The sequence below is a fragment of the Puma concolor genome, chromosome D1 (assembly GCF_028749965.1).
Source record: "Puma concolor isolate L17-30 chromosome D1, mPumCon1.1.hap2, whole genome shotgun sequence".
In the NCBI taxonomy this organism is placed as follows: Eukaryota; Metazoa; Chordata; class Mammalia; order Carnivora; family Felidae; genus Puma; species Puma concolor.
In genome coordinates this window covers 95,832,483-95,845,937 of record NC_141676.1, presented here as the reverse complement: position 1 = coordinate 95,845,937, position 13,455 = coordinate 95,832,483, and the positions used below count along the sequence as shown (strand labels likewise).

Sequence of the window (13,455 nt, the reverse complement as noted above, 5' to 3'; positions counted from 1 at the left end):
AGATGCCAACTCCTAGTAAAGGCAGACAGTGTATGAAGCTATGGAGAGAACAGTAAGAAATCAAAGTAGAAATGCAAATGATTCAAATATAGGGTAAATTAAGCTAATTATTTATAAGTTATTTCACAAAGACAATATAAGGAGGAGGAGGATCAGTCCTTTACCTTTTCATAGGAAGTAAAAAAACAGTTCATGTGCCATTCTCCAGCTTATTTTTAGAAGTTATATAGTTTTTTTTTATTTTTATTTTATTTTTTTTTCAACGTTTGTTTATTTTTGGGACAGAGAGAGACAGAGCATGAACGGGGGAGGGCCAGAGAGAGAGGGAGACACAGAATCGGAAACAGGCTCCAGGCTCCGAGCCATCAGCCCAGAGCCTGACGCGGGGCTCGAACTCCCGGACCGCGAGATCGTGACCTGGCTGAAGTCGGAGGCTTAACCGACTGCACCACCCAGGCGCCCCAAGAAGTTATAAAGTTTTAAGTATAAAAGGTTCAATGATGGTAAATCCAAAAATGGTAACATTTGGGATTTTTGACTGAGGCATGTCTGGATTCCTGTGAAGCTTTGTCTTGGATATGTGGACTTTGGTGGACTTTAGATTTGGCCTTGTATTCATTTGTTCAATAAGCCTGTATGGAAAGATTATGGTGGCCATGAGAGTGGTCTATTTGAGTGCTGTAGGGCATTTTGTTCGGGGAGACTCCTTCATTTCCCAAATGAAGATAAAAATAGGAAGATGTTCTTCTGCGTCTGGTCTCTGGTCTCAAAGGACTGTGGTAAATGGAGATTTCCTCCTGATGCTGGATCCTAAGGACAAGAAACCGAGGTAACTTTATAGAGCCATCAGGAATAAAGGGAACCTATACTGGGTTTTACCTCTTGGGACTTCAGGGCAGGAAATATAGGTATTAGGAGAAGCTATATTAATTTTACTAGAAACATTTACCAATTATTGGTAGGAGAATGTTTGTCCTTTTCTCAAATAGACCTAATAATCTCTAATCCCATAGCAATCAGCATTTTTCCTTTATTATTTTCACTCCACCTTTTGTCTCAGAGGTTTACTGGCACAAACGATGTAGTTATTTAATGAGTAAACAGATACTGAGCACCTATCCTATACCAGGCTCTGTTTTTAAACATCGCAGACACAGAAGTAAAAGACACACAGTGTCTGTGCTCTCATAGGGCACATAGGGTTGTTTTCGTAGTCTTGAGATTTGGGATTTTTTATGTCTTCTGAATGCAAATTGTATCAGACATATGATTCATAAATATTTTCCACTAATCCACCTCTCTTTTCATTCTCTTGATAGTGTCTCTCAAAGAGCAGAAAATATTAATTTTAATGAATTCTAATGTCTCAATTTTTTAATAATGGATTGAACTTTTGGTGTCATATTTGCTTATCCCAAAGTCCCAAGGATTTTTTGCTTATGTTTTCTTCTCTATGTATCATGATGTTTAAACCCATGATCATTTTGAATTACTTTTTCTATATGGTGTGGGCTGTTGATCTGAGTAAATGTTTTTGCATATGGATATCTAATTATTCCGCAACCCTTTGTTGAAAAGTAGTTCAGACTCAAGATAGGTCAGCAAAGATATCTGGACCCAGAGGTAGTGGTCGAGGAGGAGGGGAGATGTGTGGATCTGGCAGTGCTGGTCACTGATGAATGCCCCTGTGCTTCTCAGGGGGTTATATGAAAGTGTGGGGAGGAGAATTGCTGGGCGAAATGGAAAGTCTATGTTTAACTTTTTATGAACCTGCCCTACTGCTTTCAAAAGAGGCTCTACTGGGTGGATCAGTCAGTTAAGCCTCCGACTTCAGCTCAGGTCATGATCTCGCAGTTCACAGGTTCGAGTCACATGTCGGGCTCAGTGCTGACAGTTCAGAGTCTGGAGCCTGCTTCAGATTCTGTGTCTCCCTCTCTCTCTCTGCCCCTCCCCTGCTCATACTGTCTCTCTCTGTCTCAAAAATAAATAAACATTAAAAAAATTCAAAACAAAACAAAAACAAAGAGGCCTTACTATTATTATATTCCCACCGGCAATACATGACAATTTTTCCCGCATGTTTTTGCCAACACTTAGTAATGTCTTTCTTTTTAATCATAGCCATTCTGGTGGGTGTGCAGTGGTAACTCATTTTGGTTTTAATTTGCACATTCTTAATGCATACTGATACTGAACATTTTTTCATATGTTTATTAGCCAATTGTATATCTTCCTTGAAATACCTGTTTGAAAAGTGTACCTACTTTCTTTTTTCTAATTGAAGTATAGGGGACATACATTGTTATATTAGTTTTAGGTGTACATCATAGTGAATTGACAATTCTATGCATGATGTGATGATCATCATGATAAATGTAATTACCATCTGCAAGCATACAATGTTGTTACAATATTATTGACTATATTCCCTATGCTGTACTTTTCATGTACTTTTTTGGATTTGGTTATTTCTCTACTCAATATTAAATTGTAAGATGCAATTAAGGAAATGAAAAGTCAAATCATATACCAAGATAATATATATCTGATAATGGACTTGTGTTAAGAAAATATAAACAACCTTTACAACTTATTATGTTTGTATGGTTTATTATTTTCCATTCTTTTACTTTCAACCTACCTATGTTGTTATATTTGAAGCAAGCTTCTTGCAGGTAGCCTGTGGTTGGGTCATTTTTAAATGGACCTTTAAAATCTTTGCTTTTTAATTGGCCTCTCCATTTACGTTATTTAGACCATTATTGATCTTTTGATGTCTGAGGGGCTTACCCTACCATTGTGTTATTAGTTTTCTATTTGTCTCCACTGTTTCTTATTCCTCTGTTTCCCCTTTTCTTGCCTTCTTATTGATTACTTGATCTTTCTTAGAATTCAGCTTTGATTTATACTTGGTAATTTGAAGTGTATCTGTCTGTATACTGTAGTATCACAACATACATATGTAACTTACATTGTTGGCATTGACATTTTATGACTTGCCGTAAAGTGGAGAACACTTGCTTCTACTTACTTCCTTTTATGCCATTCCATTAAAAAGAACTGTCTTTAGTATTTCCTCTACAAGCATTGAGTGTCATATCAGATGGTGTACTTTTGCTTCAAATGTCAAAAAATAGTTTTAAAAAATCTTCAAGATAGTCTGTTATATTTACCTCTATTTTTACACAGTCACAAGGTCTTCCTTCCTGGAGTTCCAAGCTTCCTCCTGCGATCATTTCCTTTCTGTTTGGTATACTTTTTAAAGACATTCTGTAAGGATCAGTATATTGAGGACAAATAATTTCAGAGGTTTCCTTCCTCTGAAAATGTATTTATTTCCCCTTCATTCCTGAAGGATATTGCCAGTGGATATAGAAGTCAAAATTGGCAGTTCTTTCCTTTCACTGGAAGCCCCTTTCCTTCATTATTTTATACGGGGAATCCACTGTCCTCTTAGTCATTGTATCTCTGTGGGTAATTTGTCACTTCTCTCTACCTTCATGGAAGATTTTGTTTGGCTTTGGTTTCCAAAGGTTTGATTATTATGAGCCATGACATGGCTTTCTTTGGATTTATTCTGTCTGAGGTTTGCACAGCTCTTGAATCTGTCTTCCACTGATTTTGAGAACATTTTAGCTGCTATGTCTTTGCATGTTGTTTTTAGCATTACTCACCTTCCCTTTGCTTTCTGTGACTCCAAAGATATAAATATTAGGGGTTTTGTTACTGTTCCATAGGTGTCTGAGGCCCTGTTTACTTTTATCTAGTCTATTTTTTTTTCTGTTATTCACATTATATACTTTCTCTTGATTTACTTCTGAGTCCACTGTTTCTTTCCTCTGTTGTCTTTAATCTACTCTGAAGCCCATTCTGTGAGTTTATTTCATTTATTGTAAATTTTAGCTGTAAAATTTCTCTTTGGTACTTTTTAAAAAAAAATTAAAATATAATTTGTTTTTAATTTTTTATTAAGTTTATTTATTTATTGAGAGAGAGAGAGAGAGAGAGAGAGAGAATCCCAACCCAAGAAGTTCCACACTGTCAGTGCAGAGCCGGATGCAGGGCTCGAACTCACAAACCATGAGACCATGACCTGAGCTGAAGTCAAGAGTCAGACACGTAACTGACTGAGCACCCCAGGAGTGCCTAATTTGTTTTTAAAGAAAAAATTTTCATGTCAAGTTCAAAACGTTAGTGACACTAGCTAAAGTTTATTATGTTAACATATTTAATCAATTGTTTTAAATATGATATTGGTACATTATTGGAGTTACGTTGTCCTGTTTTCTGTTTTCTTTTTTCTTCCTTTTTTTTTTTTTTTTTTGCTTAGTCTTTTTTGATTAAGGTTTTTATTTTGATATAACTGTAGATACACATGCAACTGTAAGAAGTAATAAAGAGAGGTCCTGTGTATCATCTACCCGATTTCCTCCCCATGTGACATCTTGCAAAACAATAGTATCAAACAACCAGGATCTTGACATTACCCTTTTATAGCCAAACTCACTTCTCTCTCAATCCCACCCCCTCCTTGACACCTAGCAGTCACTAATTTGCTCATTATTTCTACAATTTTTCCATTTCCAGAATGTTCCACACATGGAATCATACAGTACATAACATTTTGACATTTTTTTCACTCCGTTTAATTCTCTGAATATTTATTAAAATTGTTGCATGTATTAATAGTTGTCTTTTTATTACTGGGTTGTATTTTATGATATGGAAGTATGATAATTTAACCACTCACACTTGGAAGGAAATCCCAGTTCTTTCCAGGTTTTGGATGTTATGGATAAAGCTGCTAAAACATTTATGCATATGTTTTTTGTGTAAATATTTCTAGGATCAATGCCCTGGAGTGCAGGGCACTTAATATATATATATATATATATATATATATATATATAATATAATAAAATAAATCAGAAGAAGAAAGACAAATACCATATGACACGATTTACATGTAGAATCTAAAAAAAAAAAAAAAAAAAAGCTTGGAAAAACAGTAAAATGGTGGTTATCAGGGGCTGGGGAGACATTGTTTAGGGGTATGAACTTGCAACTAGTAGATAAATCTTTGAGATCTAACGCACAGCATAGTGATTATAGTCAGCAACACGATTATAAACTTCAAGTTTGCTAAGAGATTAGCTTTTAATTGTTCTCACCGCAAAAAAAGAACTACATGACGTGATAGAGGTATTAGCTAATGCTATGGTGGTAATCATATTGCAGTATATAAATATATCAAATAAACACATTATACACCATAAAATTTCACAGTATTATATGTCAACTATGTCTCAGTAAAAAAAAGAAAAAGAAAGTGAATTTAGATTGAGGAAAAAAAGAGAGAGACAGAGAGAAAAAGAAACTGCCAAAATCTTTCCAGAGTTGCTATGGTACAACTTTCCATTCCTTCCAGCAATATACGAAGGATCCAGTCCTTCCACATCTATGCCATCATTTGGTATTGCGACTATATTTCATTTTGGTCATTCTGATGGGTGTGAACTGATATGTCATTGTGGTTTTAATTTTTATTACCCTAGATCCCCAATGATATTGAACATATTTTCATGTGCTTATTTGGTAGGCATACGTCCTCTCCAGTGACTGGTCTTTTCATATCTTTTGCCCATTTTCTGTTTTGGCATTGCTGTTGTTGTTTTTACTATTGAGTTTTGAGAGTTTTTCTTTTCCTTTTTTCCTTTTTTAAAAATGTTTATTTATTTTTGAGAGAGAAAGGCAGAGCATGCACAAGTGGGGGAGGGCAGGGAGAGAGGGAGACACAGAATCCGAAGCAGGCTCCAGGCTCTGAGCTGTCAGCACAGAGCCTGACGTGGGGCTTGAACTCATGAGCAGTGAGATCATGACCTGAGCCAAAGTTGGACGCTCAACCGACTGAGCTACCCAGGCGCCCCTCTTTTTTTCTTCTTAAATACATTCTAGATTCGTTCCAGGAAGTCATTTGTTGGGCATGTGGATTATAGACATTGTCTCTGGCTTATATAATTTTGCTCTTATAATTTTTATTTCTTTTCTTCTGTGTTCTTTGGGTTTCTGCAGTGGGGATTTGTCTGTGCTCCTTATTTATTTATTTACTTATTCATTCATTCATTCAGTCAGTCAGTCATTTATATCACAGAGGACTGAGACATTTATTTTTTATTTTATATTTAAATTTTTATTATTTTTTAAGTTTATTTATTTTCAGAGACTGTGAATACAAGTGGGAGAGGGGCAGAGAGAGAGGGAGAGAGAGAATCCCGAGCAGGTTGTCAGTGAAAAGCTCATTGCAGGGCTCAAACTCAGGAACCCCAAGACCATGACCTGAGCCAAATCAAGAGTCAGAGGCTTAACCAACTGAGCCACCCAGGAGCCCCTATTTCACATTTAAATTATAATCCATTACTGCTTTATTTATTCTGTTGCTCACATTATTCAAATTTTGGCCATTGAGAACCCTTTCAATTGGTTCTTGTGTCTCCGACATAACCCTATCTGTGTGTGTGTGTGTGTGTGTGTGTGTGTGTGTATAGTTTAGTACTTTTTTGCTTTGTGCCACTACAAAATGCTCCAGGCTGATCTTTTCTGCCCAAGTTCCTTTCCTGGTTTCTTTTTCTTCTTGTTCTTTTTTTTTTTTTTTTTTTTTTGGAGAACACCATTAGAAACCAATGTCTGGGCATTAGATTTACTTGCTGTTACTAGGGTATCATTGCTTCTAGGCCCTCTAAGCTGACAGAACAAGGGTATATATGTGTGTGTGTGTGTGTGTGTGTGTGTGTGTGTGTGTGTGTACATTTCTAGAAATATGTCCATATGCAATCATCTGTAGCTATGTTATGTTAAACATGAGTTCATACTGATGACTCCAAATCTAATCCCTTATCACCTTCTTTCTCTCCTTGCTTGTTTGTAAGCTGCCATTCTCACAGTAAGATACTTGTCTCCCACCATCTGCCATTGATTTATTTACCCAAGAGTTTAAGGAGCTATTTAAAGGTCAAGGAATAATTATCTCAAAGAAGACTTCCCTTAGTTAAAGGTCTAGCATAACATTGAGACCTCTAAGGTAATTGGGAGTTTATTAACAGCAAAGGCTAGATTCAACTGTCTAAGATATTATGGTATAATCGGAATGTGAGGGCTCTGAAGCCACAGAGATGTGAGTTGAAATCCTGGCTCCAATTATTACTGGCTGCATGACCTTGGAAAAATTACATCACCTCCCTCAGTCTCAGTTTCCTTGTCTGTATAATGTGATCAATAACATTGTCTCAAATATAGTTCTAAGGAGAAGTAATATAAAGTAATAGGTACAGTCCCTTGCACATGTGTGTGCCCAAAATGATTATGATTACTGTTCCAGTTCCGACACTCTTTCAGTCTGTTCCCTTTAAAACACCTGTAACACAATTCTGTAAAATGCCTCTCCATCTCCAATGTTATCACGCAAGTTAGACAATGTTTTCTCTCATGTCTAGGATGTTATAATAGTCTATTAACTGGTCATTCCACCATTTGTCTTTTCCTCTCTTCCACGTATCCCATGTTTTAGCATTTATGAATGTGACTTCTTCTTCTTCCTAAAGGACAGGAGCAATAAAGAGGCAGATTGCCTGGTGCATAATCCAAACTCTTTAGCCTGACATTCAAAGCCCTTTTTCAGTCCATAGAGTAGTTCAGGGTCATTCACACCCTTTTTTGAATACAGCACGGCTCCACCCATTCATATGGCAAGCTGCTCTAACTAGAGGCTTGAGTTATTATTTGTCACCTCAAAGTCTAGAAGTACATATATTTTTGTAGTTGCTTCCTCCATGTTCGACAAAGATATCAAAACCCTGCCAGTTCTTCAGAGATACTTTGAACCTTAGCTAGTATAATAAGTTCTCTTTGACATCTTTAGCCTGCTTGGTAAGAAATGGGAACATTTATTTTGCACAGGCACATAACACAATTATACCATTTACTCATTATAAAAGCCTACAAAGTAGTTATTTTTAACATTACTATTTTTTTAAACATTTTCAAAATTCATTTTTGAGAGACAGAGAGAGACAGAACACTAGTGAGGTAAGGGCAGAGAGACAGGGAGACACAGAATCCAAAGCAGGCTCCAGGCTCTGAGCTGTCAGCACAGAGCCCGACATGGGGCTCAAACTCACCAGCTGTGAGATCATGACCTGAGCCGAAGTGGGAGGCTTAACCGACTGAGCCACCCATGCACCCCAACATTACTATTAATAGAAGACATTGCATATTATTAAAAAGTTTGCACAAGATTCTACATCTACTACTGGTGGGATCAGGATTAGAATACTGGTAGGTCTAACTGACTTCAAAATCCATGTTATTTCTACTATTTCATTATACATCCTGAGTGGGAAAATAAAGATGATGACACTTTCTAGGTGACCTTGAGCAAGTCACTTTTCTCTTTGTAATTATATTTTATTATCTTAAAAATGTGGTTTGTTCTCTTAAGCTAGGTGATATACAGTAAATTTTCATTTATTATTTGTTGGTTACATCTTCATTATCAGTATTCTTTCAACAAATTTTTTTTCAACGTTTATTTATTTTTGAGAGACAGCGGCAGAGCATGAGCAGGGGAGGGGCAGAGAGAGAGGGAGACACAGAATCCGAAGCAGGCTCCAGGCTCTGAGCTGTCAGCACAGAGCCCGACGCAGGACTCGAACCCATGAGCAGTGAGATCATGACCTGAGCCGAAGTCAGATGCTTAACAGATTGAGCCACCCAGGTGCCCCATTATTAGTATTTTTTAATATGTGCTACTAATTTAATCAAATTGTTGCATATGAAATAAAAAAGAATCACTTTCTAAAACAAATGAGCATTCCACATACCTCTGAGCCATGGAACCTAGATCTTGGAGGTGAGACATCACCTAAGCAATCTTTCCATCTATAGATGAAGAGTTTGTGACTGAGACATTGATAAATGTCGCTTGGCCAAAGGGAAGGGGGAAAGTTCATGGCTGAGCTGAAACTCAGTGGTGCTGATTTTCACTTGAATGATTTCCCCTCCCCATTTTGCTCCGGGGCTAGTCGTTTTCTTGGCAGGCACATTAAGAGTCACTACGCGCAGGTCAGGGGGTGGGCTGGAGACTCTCGGCAGCCTCCGCGCAGAAGTCTTTGCAGAGCCCGCTTGACCTCCTTGTTCCGCGGAGTGTAAATGAAAGGGTTGAGCGTGGGGGTGACGATTGTGTAGAAGACAACAGGGGCCCCAGCCCCTGCCCCCGCGGAGCGAGGCTGCAGGTAGATGCATACAGGTGGCATGTAGTTCAGCAGCACCATGGTGAGGTGGGAGGTGCAGGTGGAGAAGGCACGCTGCCGGCCCTGGGCAGTGCGGACCCGCAGCACGGCCGCCACACTAAAGACGTCCGGTATGATGATGAAGGGAAGACACCTGCTGCCACAAGGCCGATGTTGACAAGGTGAGGAGTTCACTGATGGTGGTGTCTGCGCAGGCCAGCTTCAGCACAGGGGGCATGTCACAGAAGAAGCGGGCGATGTGGTGAGGACCACAGTAGAGCAGGCGAAAGGTGAGGGCGGTGTGGACGGCAGAGTGCCCAGCACCTATGGCCCAAGTGATCCCAGCCAGCCCTGCACACATCCGTCTGTTCATGTCCCCTGGGTAGTGTAGGGGTTGGCAGATAGCTGGGTAGCGGTCGTAGGCCGTGAGGGCGTATAGAAAGCACTCAGTGCTGGCCAGGAAATGGAAGCAGTAAAGCTGAACCGCACAGCCCTCAGAGGAGATCACCTTCCCATGCACTGTCAGGAGGAGGCCTGCCATGACCTTGGGCACTGTCACTGTGGACAGACAGGCATCCAGGGAGGAGAGATACCCCAGGAAGTGGTACATAGGGGAGCAGAGGTGAGGCTCAGAGCCCACAGTTAGGAGAATGAGGAGATTCCCAGTCCAGGCGATGCTGTAGATGAGGAGGAAGAGAAGGAAGAAGAGGCCAGGATGTTCAGCTGTGTACATGAGACCCTCCAGGAAAAAGTGGCTCAGCACAGCCTGGTTGGGGGCCTCTGTCTCCATGGCATTCTCCTCACACACGGAGTGGCTACTTATCCTCTTTGCGACACAACTGTCACCAACAGACATAATCAACAGCCATTCCTCCTTCCTGAAATGTCATTAGCCCCTGGGCTATCAGCTTGGTCTTGCCCCATAAATGAGGCAGACAGGCTCATTTTGTCCTTTGGACTTGTTCTAGTGTTTTCTGGCTGCTGCATATTTCACTAGGGGACCCCCAATCTTTTTGAGGCACATAAAGGACTGTAACAATTATTTGGCGAAGTGCATTCCCTAAATAACACCAATATAAATATGGATTCGCAAATCTTACTCTCGTGGACCATATCTTTTTTGCGAATATTCCGGAACTGAGATGCCCTCGCTCTCCTCATTTTCTCTGCCATATTGTGGAAGTAGATAAGCAGGATCTTATTGCCGTGTGCCATCAGGGAGTTGTGTCCCATCTTCTGGGGATACTTGCTCAGAGTTTAGGTGCTGTTATGTCAGATGCGGGCCTAGTGGTTCAATCCGTTCCTCACCCAAAGAGAGCTCTTTGAATTATAGGTACCCATGGCCAATTCTCAAGTGTGTGGCAACGAAGCCTTAGAGAATTGGCTGAATAATTATAAGGACAAATTGTTAAGTACATTTCTTGTTATTCCTGTAAGTCGTTTCAGCCTTTTGGGAAATGTTTTCCTGTGACTTTATTGTTGAGTCTGGATTGAAACCTAAGAGTTTTCTTCGATTCTTTCCATCCTTTAACCTCCTAAACCTAATTAAGTGTTACTTTCTGTGAAGATTTTCTTTATTTAAAAAGAAATGTTTTATATTTATTTTTCAGAGTGAGAGAGAGCATGCATGTGCGAGTGGGGGAGGGGCAGAGAGAGAGGGGACATAAGATCCAAGGTGAGCTCTGCGCTGACAGCAGTGAGCCCCGATGAGGGGCTTGAACTCGCGAACTGTGAGATCATGACCTGAGCTGAAGTCAGACGCTCAACAAACTGAGCCACTCAGGCGCCCCTGATGATTTTTTTCTGAACTCCTGATTTCTATTGTATCTTCAATTCCCATGGACCTAACCCTGCATATGCCTATTTTACACCTAGATGTTCCCAATGATTTTTTGCCCCATCTCTCTCAGGTCTGGAATGTAGCAAATAGTCTGTATTCAGCTTCTTTGTCAGTCTTCTTACAGCAACATTGTTTAATTTATCTCTCCTCCCCGCTGCCTCAGGCATAAAATATATCTGTCTGATATTCAAAATTATCTATACATTGCTTCCACTAGTATCAGAAAATCTTTTATCTCCTGCAATCCCCTGAAGAAACCTCTCTTATCTAGGGATGCTGTTTGCCTCATCTTCTCTGCAATTTGCTCTAATCTCTCCCTGATCTCCTCACTGCCTTCCATTTTTGAACATGAATGAAATTCCTTTAATCTCTCACAAATTTACTCTCTGTAGTGAAGTTGGGACATTAATTCCTTTACAAGCCCTTTATGAATATTTTATCTCACACTGATTTATTCATACCTGAAATCTCTAGTGTTCATGGTAATTATGCATAAACACCCAAGCATGTGGTCTTGGACTACTTGGATGTTCCACGAGCATATGTCATGTCTTCCTAAGAGAAACACGCCTTCTCCAGTTTCCCATGAGCATTTTGGGGATTAAGCAGTGGAAATGTTAAGGAGCCAACTTTAGTTTGATTTTTATAAACTTAAGTTTAACTCCCTGGTCAGGCAGTTATTAGCTGAGAGAGAGGGATCATGGTACTTAATTTCTCTGTTCTTCCAGTTGTCAAATTAACAATGGGGATATCATTATTATTTTACTTAAATAAATTATTATTTAACAATGGCGATATCATTATTATTTACTTAGATAATTATTATTTTACTTAGAATGCAGTAGGACACATAACATATGACCTATGTTTCTTTATACTCACTAGTTTATTCAATGTAGTAATATTTCCCATTATGCTCCTAACCACCCCCACCCCCACCCCCCCCCCGCAATTATATAGTTTCTGTTTGAATGAATTCAGTGATGAAGCAATCATTATTTTGCAAGAAAGTCCATTCCAATGTTGGGTAGATCAATGTATATAATGTCCTTTATATCAGTGGTAGATAGGGATCCCTGATATTTCAACCAATTTAGTTTAGATTTTCTCTCTCCATATTCATTGAAATGGATATGATTTAAAAAAAAGAATAAGAGGTAACAAGTGTTACTGAATGTAGGGAAACTAAAACTTCTATATATTGCTAGTGAAAATGCAAAATGGTATAGCCACTTTGGAAAACAGCTTGGCAGTTTCTTAAAAAGTTAAACATGACCCTAGGACCCAGCAATTGTACTACTAATTATTTATCTAAGGGATACAGGTGTGCTGTTTTGAAGGGACATATGCACCTCAATGTTTATAGCAGCACTATCGACAAGTGTGGAAAGAGCCCAAATGTCCATCGATGGATGAATAGATAAAGAAGATGTGATATATATATACAATGGAGTACTACTCAGCAATCAAAAAGAATGAAATCTTGCCATTTGCAACTATGTGGACGGAACTGGAGGGTATTATGCCAAGTGAAATTAGTCAGTCAGAGAGAGACAAAAATCATATGACTTCACTCATATGAGGACTTTAGGAGACAAAACAGGTGAACATAAGGGAAGGGAAACAAAAATAATATAAAAACAGGGAGGGGGACAAAACATGAGACTCTTAAATATGGAGAACAAACAGAGGGGTTACTGGAGGGGTTGTGGGAAGGGGGGATGGGCTAAATGGGTAAGGGGCATTAAGGAATCTACTCCTGAAATCACTGTTGCACTATATGCTAACTAATTTGGATGTAAATTTAAAAAAAAATTTAAAAAAAGTTAAACATGAATTTACCTAATGATCTAGCATTTCCATTTTTAGGAATCTACAGAAGAGAGAGGACTTATGTCCAAATAACCTTGAATGTTTATAGAATTACTCGTAATAGCCAAAGCCTGGAAACAATCATGTTTATTGTTCATTGTTGAATGGATTTAAGAAAAAAGAGTATAGTCATTGCAATGAACTATCACTTAGCAACAAAAAGGAACAAAGTACTAATGCACAAAAATGGATAGAAATCAAAAACAGTGTGCTAAGTGAGAGAAGCCAGACACAAAGGTCACATATTGTATGCTTCCATTCTGATGAAATGTCCCGTAAAGACAAGTCTATAAAGAGAGAAAGAAGATTAGTGGTTGTCTAGGACCAGGCTGAGACAGGGAATGACCACAAATGGTCAGACAGATTTTTCTGTCTGTGGATTGTGATGGAAATGTTCTAAAATTGGATTGTGATAATAGTTGTACCACTTTGTAAATTTAATAATCACCATTGAATCGT

The 13,455-nt window shown here is 38.8% G+C and overlaps 1 protein-coding gene across 1 annotated transcript; it reads right to left on the bottom strand.

Moving 5' to 3' along the window:
• Nucleotides 1-9,107: 9,107 nt before the first annotated feature.
• On the bottom strand, nucleotides 9,108-10,089 carry OR10S1 (olfactory receptor family 10 subfamily S member 1). The gene is given in 3 exon segments (XM_025928868.2): nucleotides 9,108-9,439; nucleotides 9,442-9,468; nucleotides 9,471-10,089. Coding segments are annotated over 3 exon segments (963 nt in total). The 5' UTR covers nucleotides 10,075-10,089.
• Nucleotides 10,090-13,455: the final 3,366 nt, after the last annotated feature.